At 42.1% G+C, this 16,855-nt stretch overlaps 1 protein-coding gene across 2 annotated transcripts; it reads right to left on the minus strand.

The window, feature by feature from the left end:
- Positions 1-391: 391 nt before the first annotated feature.
- Positions 392-15,414, minus strand: eef1akmt1 (EEF1A lysine methyltransferase 1). Of its 2 annotated transcripts, none has more exons than XM_070891535.1 (4): positions 15,350-15,414; positions 9,955-10,037; positions 7,706-7,981; positions 392-2,223 (listed from the first exon to the last, which is right to left on the minus strand). In XM_070891535.1, the coding sequence occupies exons 2-4, from the start codon at positions 10,013-10,015 to the stop codon at positions 2,081-2,083; spliced, it is 480 nt and encodes a 159-aa protein (XP_070747636.1). In that variant the 5' UTR covers positions 10,016-10,037; positions 15,350-15,414; the 3' UTR covers positions 392-2,080. The 2 variants fall into 2 exon arrangements, with proteins under 2 accessions (XP_070747636.1, XP_070747635.1); XM_070891534.1 differs by having other exon boundaries at positions 7,706-7,986; positions 15,342-15,401.
- Positions 15,415-16,855: the final 1,441 nt, after the last annotated feature.

Consider the following 16,855-nt stretch of genomic DNA (forward strand, 5'->3'; position numbering starts at 1 on the left):
ACCACTACACTGATTTTGTCCCTTAGCTAATTTTATATCTACGCAACCACTGACCCTTTAATGCCATAGACTTCAATTTTGCTAACAAAGCTATTATGTGGTACTTTATTAAATCCATTTTGGAAGTCCATATACACATCAACCACACTACCCTCATCAATCCTCTCCGTTATGTCAAATTGCAATTCCAACTACAAGCAACACTGCTCACTTGCTTCTTTCAGAGGTCAACTCTCCCACTGCCCCAAGTATATTAGCATGGTAGTGGGACCCATGAGCATAACAATAAAACTCCTTTGTGTTCTGGGCTGAATGAAGAAATGTACATGTGGAAACCACAACCAATCTCTGCAGACAGAATCAAGTTAACAATAGACGGGACGATGGGCAGTTCGATTTGTAAGCTGCTTTATTCCACATAACAGAACACCAAGTAAGATGACACTAGGTATACAAAAAATCAGTATAACTTCTATTCACATACTGTGACAAAAATAAAAAACATGCGTACCCATGTCCTCTGTGTGTGTGTGTGGGGGGGGGGGGCGCAGAAGTACGTAGAGAATTTCTCATCTCGCGTTGTAAATAGCATTCATCTACCTACCAAGCCACAACTCAGCATGGAGCCCATCATGGAAAGTTAAACTCTTTTAGACAAGCTTTTGTTAAAAAAAAACAAATCTTAACATAGCACACGTCCAAGTCTTTCCATGAACAAAATGGGTAAAGAATCTCAAACTGTGACTGCCTACTTAAGGTGTCCTTCATCCCACTGGTAGCAATCAGTTAATGTAGCTACAAATACTTTTTTCTCACTTTTTTTTTTAAAGATACTATAATTTAGATTGCACCACCACATGCAATAGTCTGGGAAGCCAATCCGCTCCCAAACCTTTGCAATTGACACTCTGGTTATAGGCACTGTAAGGGACTTTAGTGGTCTAGAATGACTTCCTAATACTGCCCCTCGTTAACTACTCCCGTTAACAGCATCTGATATACATAAAGAGGCTCACGTGGTCTCTGAGTAACAAAAATAGTTGTTGCTTCAGGTTCAATATCTTTATTTCTTCAGTCAGTATGCGAAGCACGTTACAAGCAAAGTAGATTAAACAGATACGAGTGCAGAAATGTAGACACACGTATCCTCATTGCACTATCTCCCAAAACACAAAATGTCTGTATGATTCTTATCCCCTTACTAAATATGAATAAGCCTCTTCTCCTGTGATTGTGTTCCTTCTGTCACCTGACAACATGACACCTCCCCTTCAATAACCTTCCCATGGTGTCCTGGCTGAACCAAAGCCCAAGCTCCATAGCATCCCTTATCTCGTCTGTTCCCAACACCTGATCATTCTACTTTTCTGTGTGAACAATGGAGTCTTACTTATTGCATTGGCTGCCGCTGCATGTCCAATCTGGTTTCCGAGGTAACTGTTGTAAAGAGCTCTTCTTTGGCAAGTTTCTCAAGATCCAGATACAGTACTTGAATCAAGTTTCTGTTACCAAGCCTACATGTGATTTCTATTTCTTATGCTAAGTTAACTGTTAATCTCCCAGCAAACTTTCTGCCTAGCTAATTCATTTAGCTCATAAGTTAATTATAATTACCTATGTGAATATATAAAGAAAACACGTGTTAATAAACAAATGTACATTATCTTGTGTTTATTCCCTATACTATATGCTAAGCTAGTCTTACTATCCCATCAAGCTCTATGCCTCTTCATTCTCCATATTTCAACATGTCCCATGTGCCAACAGCATCCAAAATCACAAGCACAGCACCTGAGGAACCAGGTGCCCAAAGTTTGATTATATATTCCATCTGCAAACCCTTATTTCATATGGGCTAAAAAAAAACAATGTATTTTGAAAATATTTCTTTGTGGAATAAATTGCTAACTGCAGCACACAAATCTGGATGATGAATTAGTTTAACAGACAATACATTACATGAGGAGTCCCTGTGATCCATGTATTAATATTTAGGGCACACCTTCAGTTACAATGCTTTTATAAATCAGGGTCTCCAATTAATGTATGATACAGGCATTAATTTTCCATTTTCAAACATTTAAAAGATGGAGTCCAAATCTAACCTGGACTCATAGTTTGTATAACAGCGAAATTCATTTGCTAAATTCCTATTGTGTTCTGGGAGAAATTTGCACATTTTCACAGAAAGTAACTTTGCTGCTGGGTCTTCCATGACTGCACCTGAAAGAGAAAAAGTCAAATATATTATAAATACATACCTCAACCAAGTGGCCATCATTAGCCTAGACAGAGATTTTTGATAAGCTATTTAACTGCTTAAGGCATCACAGCTGAACCCAATCTTCTATTGTAAGGGGAATAGATAGACGTTTCTGCAGTCGCAATCGAGACTCCAGGATGGTACGTTGCCTCCCTGGTGCAAGGGTCAAGGATGTCTTGGAGCGGCTGTAGGACATTTTGGAGGGGGAGGGTGAACAGCCAGTTGTCCTGGTACATATACGTACCAACGATACAGGTAAAAAATGGGATGAGGACCTACAAGCTGAATTTAGGGATCTAGGAGTTAAATTAAAAAGTAGGACATCAAAAGGTAGTAATCTCAGGATTGCTACCAGTGCCATGTGCTAGTCAAGAGTAGGAATCGCAGGATAGCGCAGATGAATACGTGGCTTGAGGAGTGGTGCAGAAGGCAGGGATTCAAATTCATGGGACATTGGAACCGATTCTGGGGAAGGTGGGACCAGTACAAACCGGACGGTGAGCACCTGGGCAGGACCGGAACCAATGTCGTAGGGGGAGTGTTTGCTAATGCTGTTGGGGAGGGGTTAAACTAATATGACAGGGGGATGAGAACCTATGCAGGGAGACAGAGGGAAGTAGAATGGGGGCAGAAGCAAAAGACAGAAAGAAGAAAAGTAAAAGTGGAGGGCACAGAAACCTAAGGCAAAAATCAAAAAAGGACCACATTACAGCAAAATTCTAAAGGGGCAAAGTGTGTTAAAAAGACAAGCCTGAAGGCTCTCTCTGCCTCAATTTGAGGAGTATTCGTAATAAGGTGGACGAATTAATTGCTCAGGCAGCAATTAATGAATATGATGAAATTGGCATCACGGAGACATGGCTCCAGGGTGACCAAGCCTGGAAACTCAACATCCAGGGGTATTCAACATTCAGGAAGGATAGACTGAAAGGAAAAGGAGGTGGGGTAGCATTGCTGGTTAAAGAGAAAATTAACGCAATAGTAAGGAAGGACATTAGCTTGGGTGATGTGGAATCTGTATGGGTGGAGCTGCGGAATACCAAAGGGCAGAAAACGCTAGTGGGAGTTGTGCATAGACCACCAAACAGTAGTAGTGAGGTTGGGGACAGCATCAAACAAGAAATGAGGGATGTGTGCAGTAAAGGTACAGCAGTTATCATGGGCGACTTTAATCTACATATAGATTGGGTTAACCAAACTGGTAGCAATACGGTGGAGGAAGATTTCCTGGAGTGTATAAGGGATGGTTTTCTAGACCAATATGTCAAGGAACCAACTAGAGCTGGCCATCCTAGACTGGGTGATGTGTAATGAGAAATTACTAATTAACAATCTTGTGTGAGGCTCCTTGGGGAAGAGTGACCATAATATGGTAGAATTCTTTATTAAGATGGAGACTGACACAGTTAATTCAGAGACTCGGGTCCTGAACTTAAGGAACGGTAACTTCGATGGTATGAGAAGTGAATTGGCTAGAATATACTAGCAAATGATACTTAGAGGGTTAACGGTGGATAGGCAATTGCAAACATTTAAAGATCACATGGATGAACTTCAACAATTGTACATCTCTGTCTGGAGTAAAAAATAAAATGGGAAAGGTGGCTCAACCGTGGCTAACAAGGGAAATTAAGGATAGTGATAAATCCAAGGAAGAGACATATACATTGGCCAGAAAAAGCAGCAAACCTGAGGACTAGGAGAAATTTAGAATTCAGCAGAGGAGGACAAAGTGTTTAATTAGGAGGGGGAAAATAGAGTATGAAAGGAAGCTTGCCGGGAACATAAAAACTGACTGCAAAAGCTTCTATAGATATGTGAAGAGAAAAAGATTAGTGAAGACAATCGTAGGTCCCTTGCAGTCAGATTCAGGTTAATTTATAAAGGGGAACAAAGAAATGGTAGACCAGTTGAACAAATACTTTGGTTCTGTCTTCATGAAGGAAGACACAAATAACCTTCTGGAAATACTAGGGGTCTGAGGGTCTAGTGAGAAGGAGGAGCTGAAGGAAATTCTTATTAGGCAGGAAATTGTGTTCGGGAAATTGATGGGATTGAAGGTCGATAAATCCCCGGGGCCTGATAGTCTGCATCCCAGAGTACTTAAGGAAATGGCCCTAGAAATAGTGGATGCATTGGTGATCATTTTCCAACAGTCGACTGAATCTGGATCAGTTCATATGGACTGGAGGGTAGCTAATATAACACCACTTTTTTAAAAAAGGAGGGAGAGAGAAAACAGGGAATTATAGACCGGTTGGCCTGACATCAATAGTGGGAACAATGTTGGAAGCAATTATTAAAGATGTGATAGCAGCGCATTTGGAAAGCAGTGACAGGGTCAGTCCAAGTCAGCATGGATTTATGAAAGGGAAATCATGCTTGACAAATCTCCTGTAATTTTTTGAGGATGTAACTAGTAGAGTGGACAAGGGAGAACCAGTGGATGTGGTGTATTTGGACTTTCAAAAGGCTTTTGACAAGGTCCCACACAAGAGATTGGTGTGCAAAATTAAAGCACATGGTATTGGGGGTAATGTACTGACGTGGATAGAGAACTGGTTGGCAGGCAGGAATCAGACATTCGGGATAAACGGGTCCTTTTAGAATGGCAGGCAGTGACTAGTGGGGTGCCGCAGGGCTCAGTGCTGGGACCCCAGCTATTTACAAGATACATTAATAATTTAGATGAAGGAATTGAGTGTAATATCTCCAAGTTTGCAAATGACACTAAGCTGGGTGGCGGTGTGAGCTGCGAGGAGGATGCTAGGAGGCTGCAGGGTGACTTGGGCAGGTTAGGTGAATGGGCAAATGCATGGCAGATGCAGTATGTGGATAAATGTGAGGTTATCCACTTTGGTGGCAAAAACACGAAGGCAGATTATCTGAATGGCGGCAGATTAGGAAAAGGGGAGGTGCAACGAAACCTGGGTGTCATGGTACATCAGTCATTGAAAGTTAGCATGCAGGTACAGCAGGCGTTGAAGAAGGCAAATGGTATGTTGGCCTTCATAGCTAGGGGATTTGAGTATAGGAGCAGTGAGGTCTTACTGCAGTTGTACAGGGCCTTGGTGAGGCCTCACCTGGCATATTGTGTTCAGTTTTGGTCTCCTAATCTGAGGAAAGACATTCTTGCTATTGAGGGAGTGCAGCAAAGGTTCACCAGACTGATTCCCGGGATGGCAGGACTGAGATATGAGGAGAGACTGGATCGACTGGGCCTGTATTCACTGGAGTTTAAAAGGATGAGGGGATCTCATAGAAACATATAAAATCCTGACGGGATTGGACAGGTTAGATGCAGGAAGAATGTTCCTGATGTTGGGGGAAGTCCAGAACTAGGGGACACAGTCTAAGGATAAGGGGTAAGCCATTTAGGACTGAGATGAGGAGAAACTTCTTCACTCAGAGTTGTTAACCTGTGGAATTCCCTACTGCAGAGAGTTGTTGATGCCAGTTCATTGGATATATTCAAGAGGGCGTCTGATATGGCCCTTGCGGCTAAAGGGATCAAGGGGTATGGAGAGAAAGCAGGAAAGGGGTACTGAGGTGAATGATCAGCCGTGATCTTATTGAATGGTGGTGCAGGCTCGAAGGGCCGAATGGCCTACTCCTACACCTATTTTCTATATTTCTAATCTTGTCCTCACCTAACATCCAGAAACATATTTTGCACCAAGAGTCGATGGATGGCAGTCGGTAGTGGGAACCCTGGCTGATTTTTCCCCTTTTCTAATTGAGGGCCACTGAAGCTAACTGGAGCACTCATACCTGGTGGCAGCTGGGACAGTAAAGATCAGCTAAATAAATAACTAGGAAAAGTGGGGATCAAATCTGGGATTTTCCTGTTCTGTATAGCTCAGCAGACCATTTACTCACCCTGCCATTATATTAATAAAACTTATATTTATATAATACCTTAAAATTAATTAAACATCACAAGGCACTTTTTAGGAGGAATCGTGAAAACTGAGCAGGGAGTCGGGAGAGGCTAGTGGAGGCATAATAAAAGAGGTGAGTTACCAGTAGGATTTTGAAAGTGGGATCAAGTTCCAGAGTGCAAGAAAATGGTGGTTGAAGGCTTGGACACCCATGGTGAAGGGGAAGAGAGAGGGGGAGTAAAACACTTGGCAGACCAGAAAAGTAGAGAGTACAGGGCACAGAGCTTAAGATGACTGCAGAGGTAGAGTGTGGCAAAATCATGAAAGGATTTCAACTCAAGGTGCAAGAAGCAGGACACCAGTGAACCTACTGCTACTCCTGGCATGCACTTCTAAATTCCACATTGAACCATGGTTGGTTGCCTGGATTGATGGTGATCAAGGAGTCAGGGATGTGCTGGACCACAAGGTTACAGATTGCTGGTATACAATACTGCTATTGCTTATGCCAAGTTTTTGGCTGCTAAATCCGTCCTTAGTCTGTCCCACTTAGCAAGTTGATAGTGCCACACTACCCGATTAAGGATGTCCTCACGGTGAACACAAAAGTTGATCTTCAAAAGAATAGAACTGTGTGTCTGGAACAGGTAGGTTGGTGAAGACAAGGCCAAGCAGATGACTTTGTGTTGGTTCCTTCACCACCTGACGCCGCAGTCTGGCAGCTATGTCCTTCAGGATTCAGCCAGCTCGGTCAATGGTGGCACTACCAATCCACTCTTGGTGGCGGACATTGAAGTCCCCCATTAAGTACATTTTGTGCCCTTCAGAGGTTCCTCCAAGTGTTGCTCAACAAGTATTGATTCATCAGTGAAGAGGGGGCGGTAAGTGGTGGTGGTCATGGTATTGAAGCTGTTGGAAAATTTCATCTGAGTGACTCTATGCTATGGACATGGCAGAACCAAGACTGGAGAGGTAAGCAGTAATTGGATGACATGTTTGAGGAGTTTTGAGAGGAAAGGGATACTGCAGATGAGCCATCATAGAAATAAACATTCAACGGTTTGGGGAGGCTGACACTGCAATGCAGTACTGAGGGGTAGCTACATTATTGGAGGTGCTGTCTTTCAGAATACACATTAAACTGAAGCCCCATCTACCAATTCAGGTGGACATAAAAGATCCTCTGGTGCTATTTGAAGAACAGGGAGTCGCCCTGGTTTTCTGGCCAACATTTACTCCTCAACCAACACCAAGAGATTAACTGCTCATTTATCCCATTGTTGTTTGTGAATCTTGTGTGCAAATTGGCTGTCGCATTTACATAGATAACAACTACAGTGATTACACCTCAAAAGTTAAGTGATTGGCCAATTAGTTGCTTTACTGTAAGTCCGATCCACAGCACTGCTGTTAATGGAATCATGTGTAGAGCCATTGAGAGCGCCCAATCAATGAACTTCTATTTGTATTCCTTCAATATCTAGCATTCATTTATCATTAACTACTAAAAGTTGGTGAATGCTTTTCTGTGAACACAACAAACTGAAAGATGTCCACATACCAGTACAAAGAAGAATCTTTCCTTTTGTTAGATATTTGACTGTTAGTGCTATTTTGCTGAGACACTCTTCTGAGAGGTAGGGTGGGTCAACTATCACTATATCACAACTGTGAGGATGGAGATCTTCATGTAAAGTCAGAGGGTCGTTATAGTCGTAGAAAAAAAACTCCTTTCCATAAACAGAAAACCGCCTGTCATACTCCAACAGAATTGCAGAGAACTCTTCATTCCAAAGTTGTTTTAGTTTCTGATATACACTTGGGGCACTGATGCAAGCTATTCTGAAATAGAAATTACATGAATAAAATATAATGCATCACTTCAGTATATAAATTAACATATTTAACCTCCAAGCTTTGAGTAGCCACAAAATGCAACGGAGCTTGGAATTCTCTGATCCATATTCTCAGGAGTTCCACCAGTGACCCAGAAAAAAAGAAAAATGACAGAAGATATACCAGTTTTTCTTCAAGTAGCTCCATTTGAGGTGCTGCTGATGGTGCAATGAATTGCTGCTCTGGTTCACTGAGCAGTAGCACACTGGTTGTCCCTGAATTGAATTCCTCCTCTCAGCATCAAGAGTGGAGTTGAAGAGTCTCTGAGATTTGGAGGGAAAGTTAACCCATTCAATTTCAAGTGGATATTAAAAGTTGCTGAACTGCAGAGGCCTGAAAGGAATTTGCCTGCCTGGTCTCCAATAGATCTGTAGGTAATCTGACCGCATAGTATGGTACTGAGCCATAAAGACTAAGAAGGTCCCACATTTAGCCTCGAGTTATCCAGTTTCAGCTAGGGGCACTACATCTGGCCTCACTGCCCCTAGAAATAAGGGAAAAAAATATTGGACGCAGGTCACAATCCTGATCACTAACCAGCAACTCTTTCTAAAAATGTGGACACTGGATGGGGATAAGATTGAGCTCTGCTGTGATGTCAGTCATAGTCAAATATCTCAACAAAACTTAACATGTAGAATGGTCACCAGAGGGGCGACACTGCCCTTTAGAATCATACCCGAGCATGATGTTCCCTGTAAAAAAAAAGTTTGGGTTGCATGGCCCATTCAAATTTCCGCACGTGTGGTTTTTACAATTTAAAAACCGGCTCACCGGCTGTGCAGGACCCGTAGAGCTCTGCATAGCCACACGGCTTAAAGGGAACAGTGCCTCAGCATATCCTGATTGGAAATAAAACAGCTTAACGATTTAGCACAAAGCTAACATTTTCTTCTTTGAATCATCAGCCACTGTGTGAAACTAAAAGCTACTCACACACCTCTAACCACGTTCAGATACTTGATATAAATAGTGGTTAAATAAATAATTGATACTTGGTACAAGTGAGCAACGAGAATTTATCTTTATGATACAACTGGTTAATAATGATAAAAATGGAGTCCATGATGCACACTAACTCTGTGATTCACTGCTGCATGTGTTCTGTACACTAACATGGCTGCATCATTCATCAATCAATGCTATAACCTAAAGCTTTTGTTTTTAGTTTTGCCTATATTTCTTCCCTTCACTGCAGATTACATTAATTCCTTCACACAACACAAAAGCAAAATACTACAGATGCTGGAATCTGAAATAAAAACAGAAAATACTGGAAATACTCAGCAGGGCAGGCAGCATCTGTAGAGAGAGAAATAGAGTTAATGTTTCAGGTTGATGACCCTTCGTCAGAACTGGAAAAAGTTAGAGATGTAACAGGTTTTTAAGCAAGTGTAGGAGCAGGGAAAGGGGGGAGGGGAGGAAAGAACAAAAGGGAAGGTCTGTGATAGGTCTGTGATAGGGTGGAAGGCAGAAGAGATTAAGAGTCAAAAGGGATACTGGCATTAATTCCTTGCTGTTGTCTGGTTCTATCAGCAATGATCACCCCGATACTTCGATCAAGTCGTTATTCTTCATGTGTCAGCCTTGATGACAAGTTTTGCCAGAATATACCTGATGGAGACATCAGATTTAAGCCCAATCCTATCCTCACCCAATATCAACACTTCCAACACTGGACCCTGGATAGGGATCAGCACAATTTTCCCCCCCTTAAATCATAGGTGCTGAGTCAATATGTAACATCTCTGCCATTCTGGCTGAGATCAGCTAATTCAACACAATATCAGGAATCGAATATGGGACCTTCCTAGTTCGCATGTCTCGGCTACTGCCTGCATAAATTTGCAGAGCCATTGGTTTGCATCTTGATACTTAAATAATGCCCTGGTCCAGTTGAAAGAACGTACATACCTGCCGTCACTTCCTGCAGCTTCAATTGCCTCCTGGGCGAGCCGTAGAGAAGTTTCATCATTGTACCAAAACTGGCTCAATTGCTATTAAAAAATAATTTTAGAAATGATAATTTAACGACATTACTGGTCAGTAATCTAATTTAAAAGTTGTAACATGCAGCCAAAAATCACCAGAATCCAAATATAAAAGCACATATTAAACTATAATTCTGTGCAAATGTTCCAATATTCCACAACTATATTGAAATCACAATCCAGTTGGATGCATCACCTAAAAAAATTCTTTAAAATATTTTTTAAATAGCTAATTTAAAGCAAAAGCTACCAAGATAAAAATACCACCTGAGCATGCACGCAAAAGTAAATGTTCAAAAGAGCTTGGAATACCAGAGCCTGAAGGAGTCAGAATGTTTTTTCAACATCAAAGGCACTGCTCAACCATTAAGATACAGAGAAAGGACAGGAATCATAGAATTATCCAGCACAGAAAAATGCCATTTGACCCAGTGTGTCTGTGCCTGCTCTTTGATTAGTCCCACTCCCCTATACTTCCCCCAGAGTCCTGCAAATATCCAAATTCCCTTTTGTAAGTTACTATTGAATCTGCTTCCACCACCCTTTCAGGCAATGTATTCTATCTAGATCATAGCAAATTGCTCAGTAAAAACATTTCTCCTCATCTGCCCCTGGCTTTTTTCCCAATGATCTTAAATCTGTGTCCTCTGGTTAGCGATCTTCCTGCCAGTGGAAACAGTTTCTTCCTATCTACTCTATCCAAACCCCTCATAATTTTGAACATCTCTATTAAATCTCCCCTTAGCCTTCTTTACTCTAAGGAAAACAATCCCAGCTTCTCTAGTCTCTCCACATAAATGAGTTTCCACATCCATATACCATTCCGGTAAATCTCCTCTGCACCCTTTCCAAGGCCTTGACATCCTTTCTAAAGTGCGATGCCCATAATTGGCCACAATACTCTAAGCAAGTTCTTCAAGTACTACAACAACAAAAAAAGTCTGAAAACATGTTTCTAGACTGTCTCCAGTTAACAGTCTAAATACTGATAAGGATCAAAGGAAATAAATATTATAGGTTATTTATAACATTTAGGATTATGAAACAACTTAGTACAATATGCTTCTACAAATGATGAGCGTTGTCTGAGAGCAAAGCTAAAATAGAACCATTACTGATTCCAAAAGACAATTATATTAGAGAAATTATTGAATACAAATGCTCGAAAGCATCTATTCAGGTTGATTGAGACTTTTCATACTGAATTAGCAGAGATCCCTGATCTCCCAACAACAGCATTTACATTTAAACAACAAAAACAAACATTCAAAAGTAAATTTAAAACCAAAATAGATCTTAAAAAAGGATGCTGTATGTTTTTTGTACTTAAGAGCAAATTGATAAAAGAATACAAACAAACTGATGAGCTAAGCCATTGAGGCAACGGTCACACGAGTAGCTCTAGCTGTACATTACAAATTAAAAAGCAGGATACTTTAAAATGAACTCCAAAATTTATTTTCTGACTAAACAAAAATGTTTTCAATGCAACAGACTGGTAAAATGTAGTCTAAAGAAATCATTGGAAAATAAACATTTACAGGATATGGGAGATTTCTTTTAATGAATGGTAAGGCTTAAGATGTTTTGTTTTTACAAAAGTAATTTTTTGAAGAATTTTTGTTTTGATGAAGATGAGAACTGTCAGTTCTGGGGAATCGAACACTTGATCAACTTTATACACCAAAAGTTAGTATCAAATATACTCATGTAAGCATATGATAGGCTGTACACAGACTAACACTCCCTCTACTCTGCTCCAAAAATGTGCCTTAACCTACCTCTGAGAGATACCTACACCAGTTATTCTTTGAGGCCACCGTAAGTGACATATAGAAACATAGAAAAGAGGTGCAGGAGTAGGCCATTCAGCCCTTCGAGCCTGCACCACCATTCAATAAGATCATGGCTGATCATTCACCTCAGTACCCCTTTCCTGCTTTCTCTCCATACCCCTTGATCCCTTTAGCCATAAGGGCCATATCTAACTCCCTCTTTAATATATCCAATGAACTGGCATCAACCACTCTCTGCGGTAGAGAATTCCACAGGTTAACAACTCTCTGGGTGAAGACGTTTCTCCTCATCTCAGTCCTAAATGGCTTACCTCTTATCTTTAGACTGTGTTCCCTGGTTCTGGACTTCCCCAACATCGGGAACATTCTTTCTGCATCTAACCTGTCCAGTCCCGTCAGAATTTTATATGTTTCCATGAGATCCCTTCTTATCCTTCTAAACTCCAGTGAATACCGGCCCAGTCGATCCAATCTCTCCTCATATGTCAGTCCTGCCATCCCAGGAATCAGTCTGGTGAACCTTCGCTGCATTCCCTCAATAGCAAGAACGTCCTTGCTCAGATTAGGAGACCAAAACTGAACACATTAATCCGGGTGAGGCCTCACCAAGGCTCTGTACAACTGCCTTATATTCAAATGGAAATCCCTGCTCCTATACTCAAATCCCCTAGCTATGAAGGCCAACATAATATTTGCCTTCTTCACTGCCTGCTGTACCTGCATGCCAACTTTCAATGACTGACGTACCATGACACCCAGGTCTCGGTGCACCTCCCCTTTCCCTAATCTGCCGCCATTCAGATAATATTCTGCCTTTGTGTTTTTGCCACCAAGTGGATAACCTCACATTTATCCACATTATACTGCATCTGCCATGCATTTACCCACTCACATAACCTGTCCAAGTCACCCTGCAGCCTCCTAGCATCCTCCTCACAGCACACACCGCCACCCAGCTTTGTGTCATCTGCAAACTTGGAGATATTACATTCAATTCCTTCATCCAAATCATTGATGTATCTTGTAAATAGCTGGGGTCACAGCACTGAGCCCTGCGGCACCCCACTAGTCACTGCCTGCCACTCTGAAAAGGACCCGTTAATCCCGACTCTCTGCTTCCTGTCTGACAACCAGTTCTCTATCCACATCAGTACATTACCCCCAATACCATGTGCTTTAATTTTGCACACCAATCTCTTGTGTGGGACCTTGTCAAAAGCCTTTTGAAAGTCCAAATACACCACATTCTCCCTTGTCCACTCTACTAGTTACATCCTCAAAAAATTCCAGAAGATTTGTCATGCATGATTTCCCTTTCATAAATCCATGCTGACTTGGACCGATCCTGTCACTGCTTTCCAAATGCGCTGCTATTTCATCTTTAATAACTGATTCCAACATTTTCCCCACTACTGATGTCAGGCTAACCGGTCTATAATTCACTGTTTTCTCTCTCCCTCCTTTTTAAAAAAAAAGTGGTGTTACATTAGCTACCCTCCAGTCCATAGGACCTGATCCAGAGTCGCTAAACTGTTGGAAAATGATCACCAATGCATCCACTATTTCTAGGGCCACTTCCTTAAGTACTCTGAGATGCAGACTATCAGGCACCGGGGGATTTATCGGCCTTCAATCCCATCAATTTCCCTAACACAGTTTCCAGCCTAATAAGGCTTTCCTTCAGTTCCTCTTTCTCACTAGACCCTCGGTTCCCTAGTATTTCCAGAAAGTTATTTGTGTCTTCCTTCGTGAAGACAGAACCAAAGTATGTGTTCAACCGGTCTGCCATTTCTTTGTTCCCCATTATAAATTCATCTGAATCTGACTGCTAGGGACCCAAGTTTGTCTTCACTAATCTTTTTCTCACACATATCTACAGAAGCTTTTGTAGTCAGTTTTTATGTTCCCAGCAAGCTTCCTCTCATACTCTATTTTCCCCCTCCTAATTAAACATTTTGTCCTCCTCTGTTGGATTCTAAATTTCTCCCAGTCCTCAGGTTTGCTGCTTTTTCTGGCCAATTTATATGCCTCTTCCTTGGATTTAACACTATCTTTAATTTCCCTTGTTAGCCACATGTGAGCCACCTTCCCCGTTTTATTTTTACTCCAGACAGGGATGTACAATTGTTGAAGTTCATCCATGTGATCTTTAAATGCCATTGCCTATCCACCGTCAACCCTTTTAAGTATCATTTGCCTGTCTATTCTAGCCAATTCACGCCTCAAACCATCGAAGTTACCTTTCCTCAAGTTCAGGATCCTAGTCTCTGAATTAACTGTGTCATGCTCCATCTTAATAAAGAATTCTACCATATTATGGTCACTCTTCCCCAATAGACCTCGTAAAACAAGATTGCTAATTAGTCCTTTCTCATTACACATCACCCAGTCTAGAATGGCCAGCCCTCTAATTGGTCCCTCGACATATTGGTCTGGAAAAACATCCCTAATACACTCCAGAAAATCCTCCTCCACCGTATTGCTACCAGTTTGGTTAGCCCAATCTATATGTAGATTAAAGTCACCCATGATAACTGCTGTACCTTTATTGCACGCATCCCTAATTTCTTGTTTGATGCTATCCCCAACCTCACTACTACTGTTTGGTGGTCTGTACACAACTCCCACTAGTGTGTTCTGCCCTTTGGTATTCTGCAGCTCCGCCCATACAGATTCCACATCATCCCAGCTAATGTCCTTCCTTACTATTGCATTAATTTCCTCTTTAACCAGCAATACTACACCACCTCCTTTTCCTTTCTGTCTCCTGAATGTTGAATACCCCTGGAAGCTAGTTTGTAACTGAGACAGAGATCAGGAGGATACCTGGTTTGACTCCAGTCTGTGCTGAATGTGTGGACCTCAGACAGAACAGCTGACTGTGCACCAAATCAGTAATTGCCTTCAAGTGTCTGCTGGCTCAATGACCAAATTGCCTATCAACACTCACTATCTAATATGACTGCTGGCCATTTGGAGGACACCCAACATCAGTGGAACTGTACCCAGCAAGAAGTCATGAGGGCGGAAGTGATCAGATCTATGCTACATGTACTTTTTCACACTCGTGGCCATCCATTATTATACAAAAAGAACCGCACTCCCCACTCGCAGCCAATATTTGCATGCGAGTTGTTTAAGTCACTGCAGCAGTTGGACAAAGCACGTCCCTGGTGCACACTCCCTTTCTCTGAATATTTAACTGCAGGCTAGTTGTTCTCAGGCACCTTCTATGGAGAGAGAAATAGTGTTAACTTTTCAGGTCTGTGATGCATCAGAACTGGAAGATGTTAGAGATTTAATAGTTCATAGGATGACTGTGTATTTGCTTTAAAAGCTGTTCATCTCTAACATCTTCCAGTTGTAACGAAGGGTCACAGACCAGAAACTTTAACTGTTTCTCTCTCCACAGATGGTCATATATTTCAGATTTCCAGCATCCGGCGTATAACACGGCCCATCCCATTCGCCCTCTTTATTTAATTCAGCAAGCCCGAAGCCCGGCGACTCTTACACTCACACCTCCACCTCGCAACGACACACAGAACGTCCCACAGCACATAACCTTTTCCCTCTGACATCTGACCCCATAACAGATCGCGCGCAGGGCGTGGCAAAGCAGCAAACGTCGCAATGACGTGCACGCGCGCGCGCGCTCTGGAACGCTGAGGTGGAAGGTTCTCGCCGCCACTCGGGAGCGCGTGAGCGCTTGTGTGCAAGGTGAAAGGTCACGTGCTCAGCCCGAGCTATTGAGGCACTGAACGTGGTTCCAGAAGCGACCAGAGAAGAAGCAGGCAGTTTGGGGCAAATACTTCCCCCTGCAGAGGGAGGGAAAAGGAGGAGCCGATTTCACATTTTGCTGAGTAGATTTAACTAATTTCCGAGGAACTGGTTACCGAAGAATAATAGCAGAGCCCCCAGAGAACGAAAGTAGTGGGACTAAAAGAGGCGAAAATAAAGGCAGCATAGATACAAAATTGGCTCAGTGACAGGAAACAGAGAGTTGTGGTGAATGGTTGTTTTTCGGACTGGAGGAAGGTATACAGCGGTGTTCCCCACGGGTCAGTACTTGGACCCTGCTTTACTTGATGTATATGACTTGGATGTGGGTGTATAGGGCACAATTTCAAAATTTGCAGATGACACAAAACTTGGAAGTAAAACTTGGAAGTGAACAGTGAGGATAGTGATAGACTTCAAGAGGACATAGATAGGCTGGTGGAATGGGCGGACACGCGGCCGATGAAATTTAACAGAAAAGTATGAAGTGATACATTTTGGTAGAAAGAATGAGGAGAGGAAATATAAACTAAAGGGTACAATCCTAAAGGGGGTACATGAACAGAGAGACCTGGGGGTATATGTGCACAAATCGTTGAATGTGGCAGGGCAAGTTGAGAAAGGGGTTTAAAAAGCATACAGGATCTTGGGCTTCATGAATAGAGGTATAGAGTACAAAAACATGAAATTATGATGAACCTGTATAAAACTCTGGTTCAGCCTCAACTGGAGTATTGGCCGGAATCTTCCCAGCTCTACGAGTGCGGGTTTGGAGGTGGACCCATTGTCAAAATGGCCCTGATTGACAGCGAGGTGGAAGTCTGCTCTGAACCTGCCTCCATATCAGTTTCTCAACTGTCGGGTCTGCGTGTGGATCGCAGACCCAACACCAGGCGGCTGGCCTGTCAATTAAGATGGTTAAGAGGTCATTTAAAGGTATTTAAAAGGATTTTATCCAGGCACTTAACATTTTACCAAGTTTTCAATGAGTTTGCCATCCCTCGGGTTTCACGCCAGGTAAGTGTGTCGGGTTCTCAGTGACTCGTCATTGCTTTGGCTAGTTGACAGCTGCACAAGTGGTATAAAAGTGACCATTTCACAGCTGTTTTTCAATGTCAGAAGCTGAAGCCTTCAGGTTTTGGAAGAAACTTTTGAGCTGTATACAGTTTGGAAATGTTTGCAATGAACTCGCTATTCACTGTCACCCCCTTGGAACAATCTCTCTCACAAGTTACAGATCGCTTCTGT

This window comes from Pristiophorus japonicus, chromosome 10 (genome assembly GCF_044704955.1).
Source record: "Pristiophorus japonicus isolate sPriJap1 chromosome 10, sPriJap1.hap1, whole genome shotgun sequence".
In the NCBI taxonomy this organism is placed as follows: domain Eukaryota; kingdom Metazoa; phylum Chordata; class Chondrichthyes; family Pristiophoridae; genus Pristiophorus; species Pristiophorus japonicus.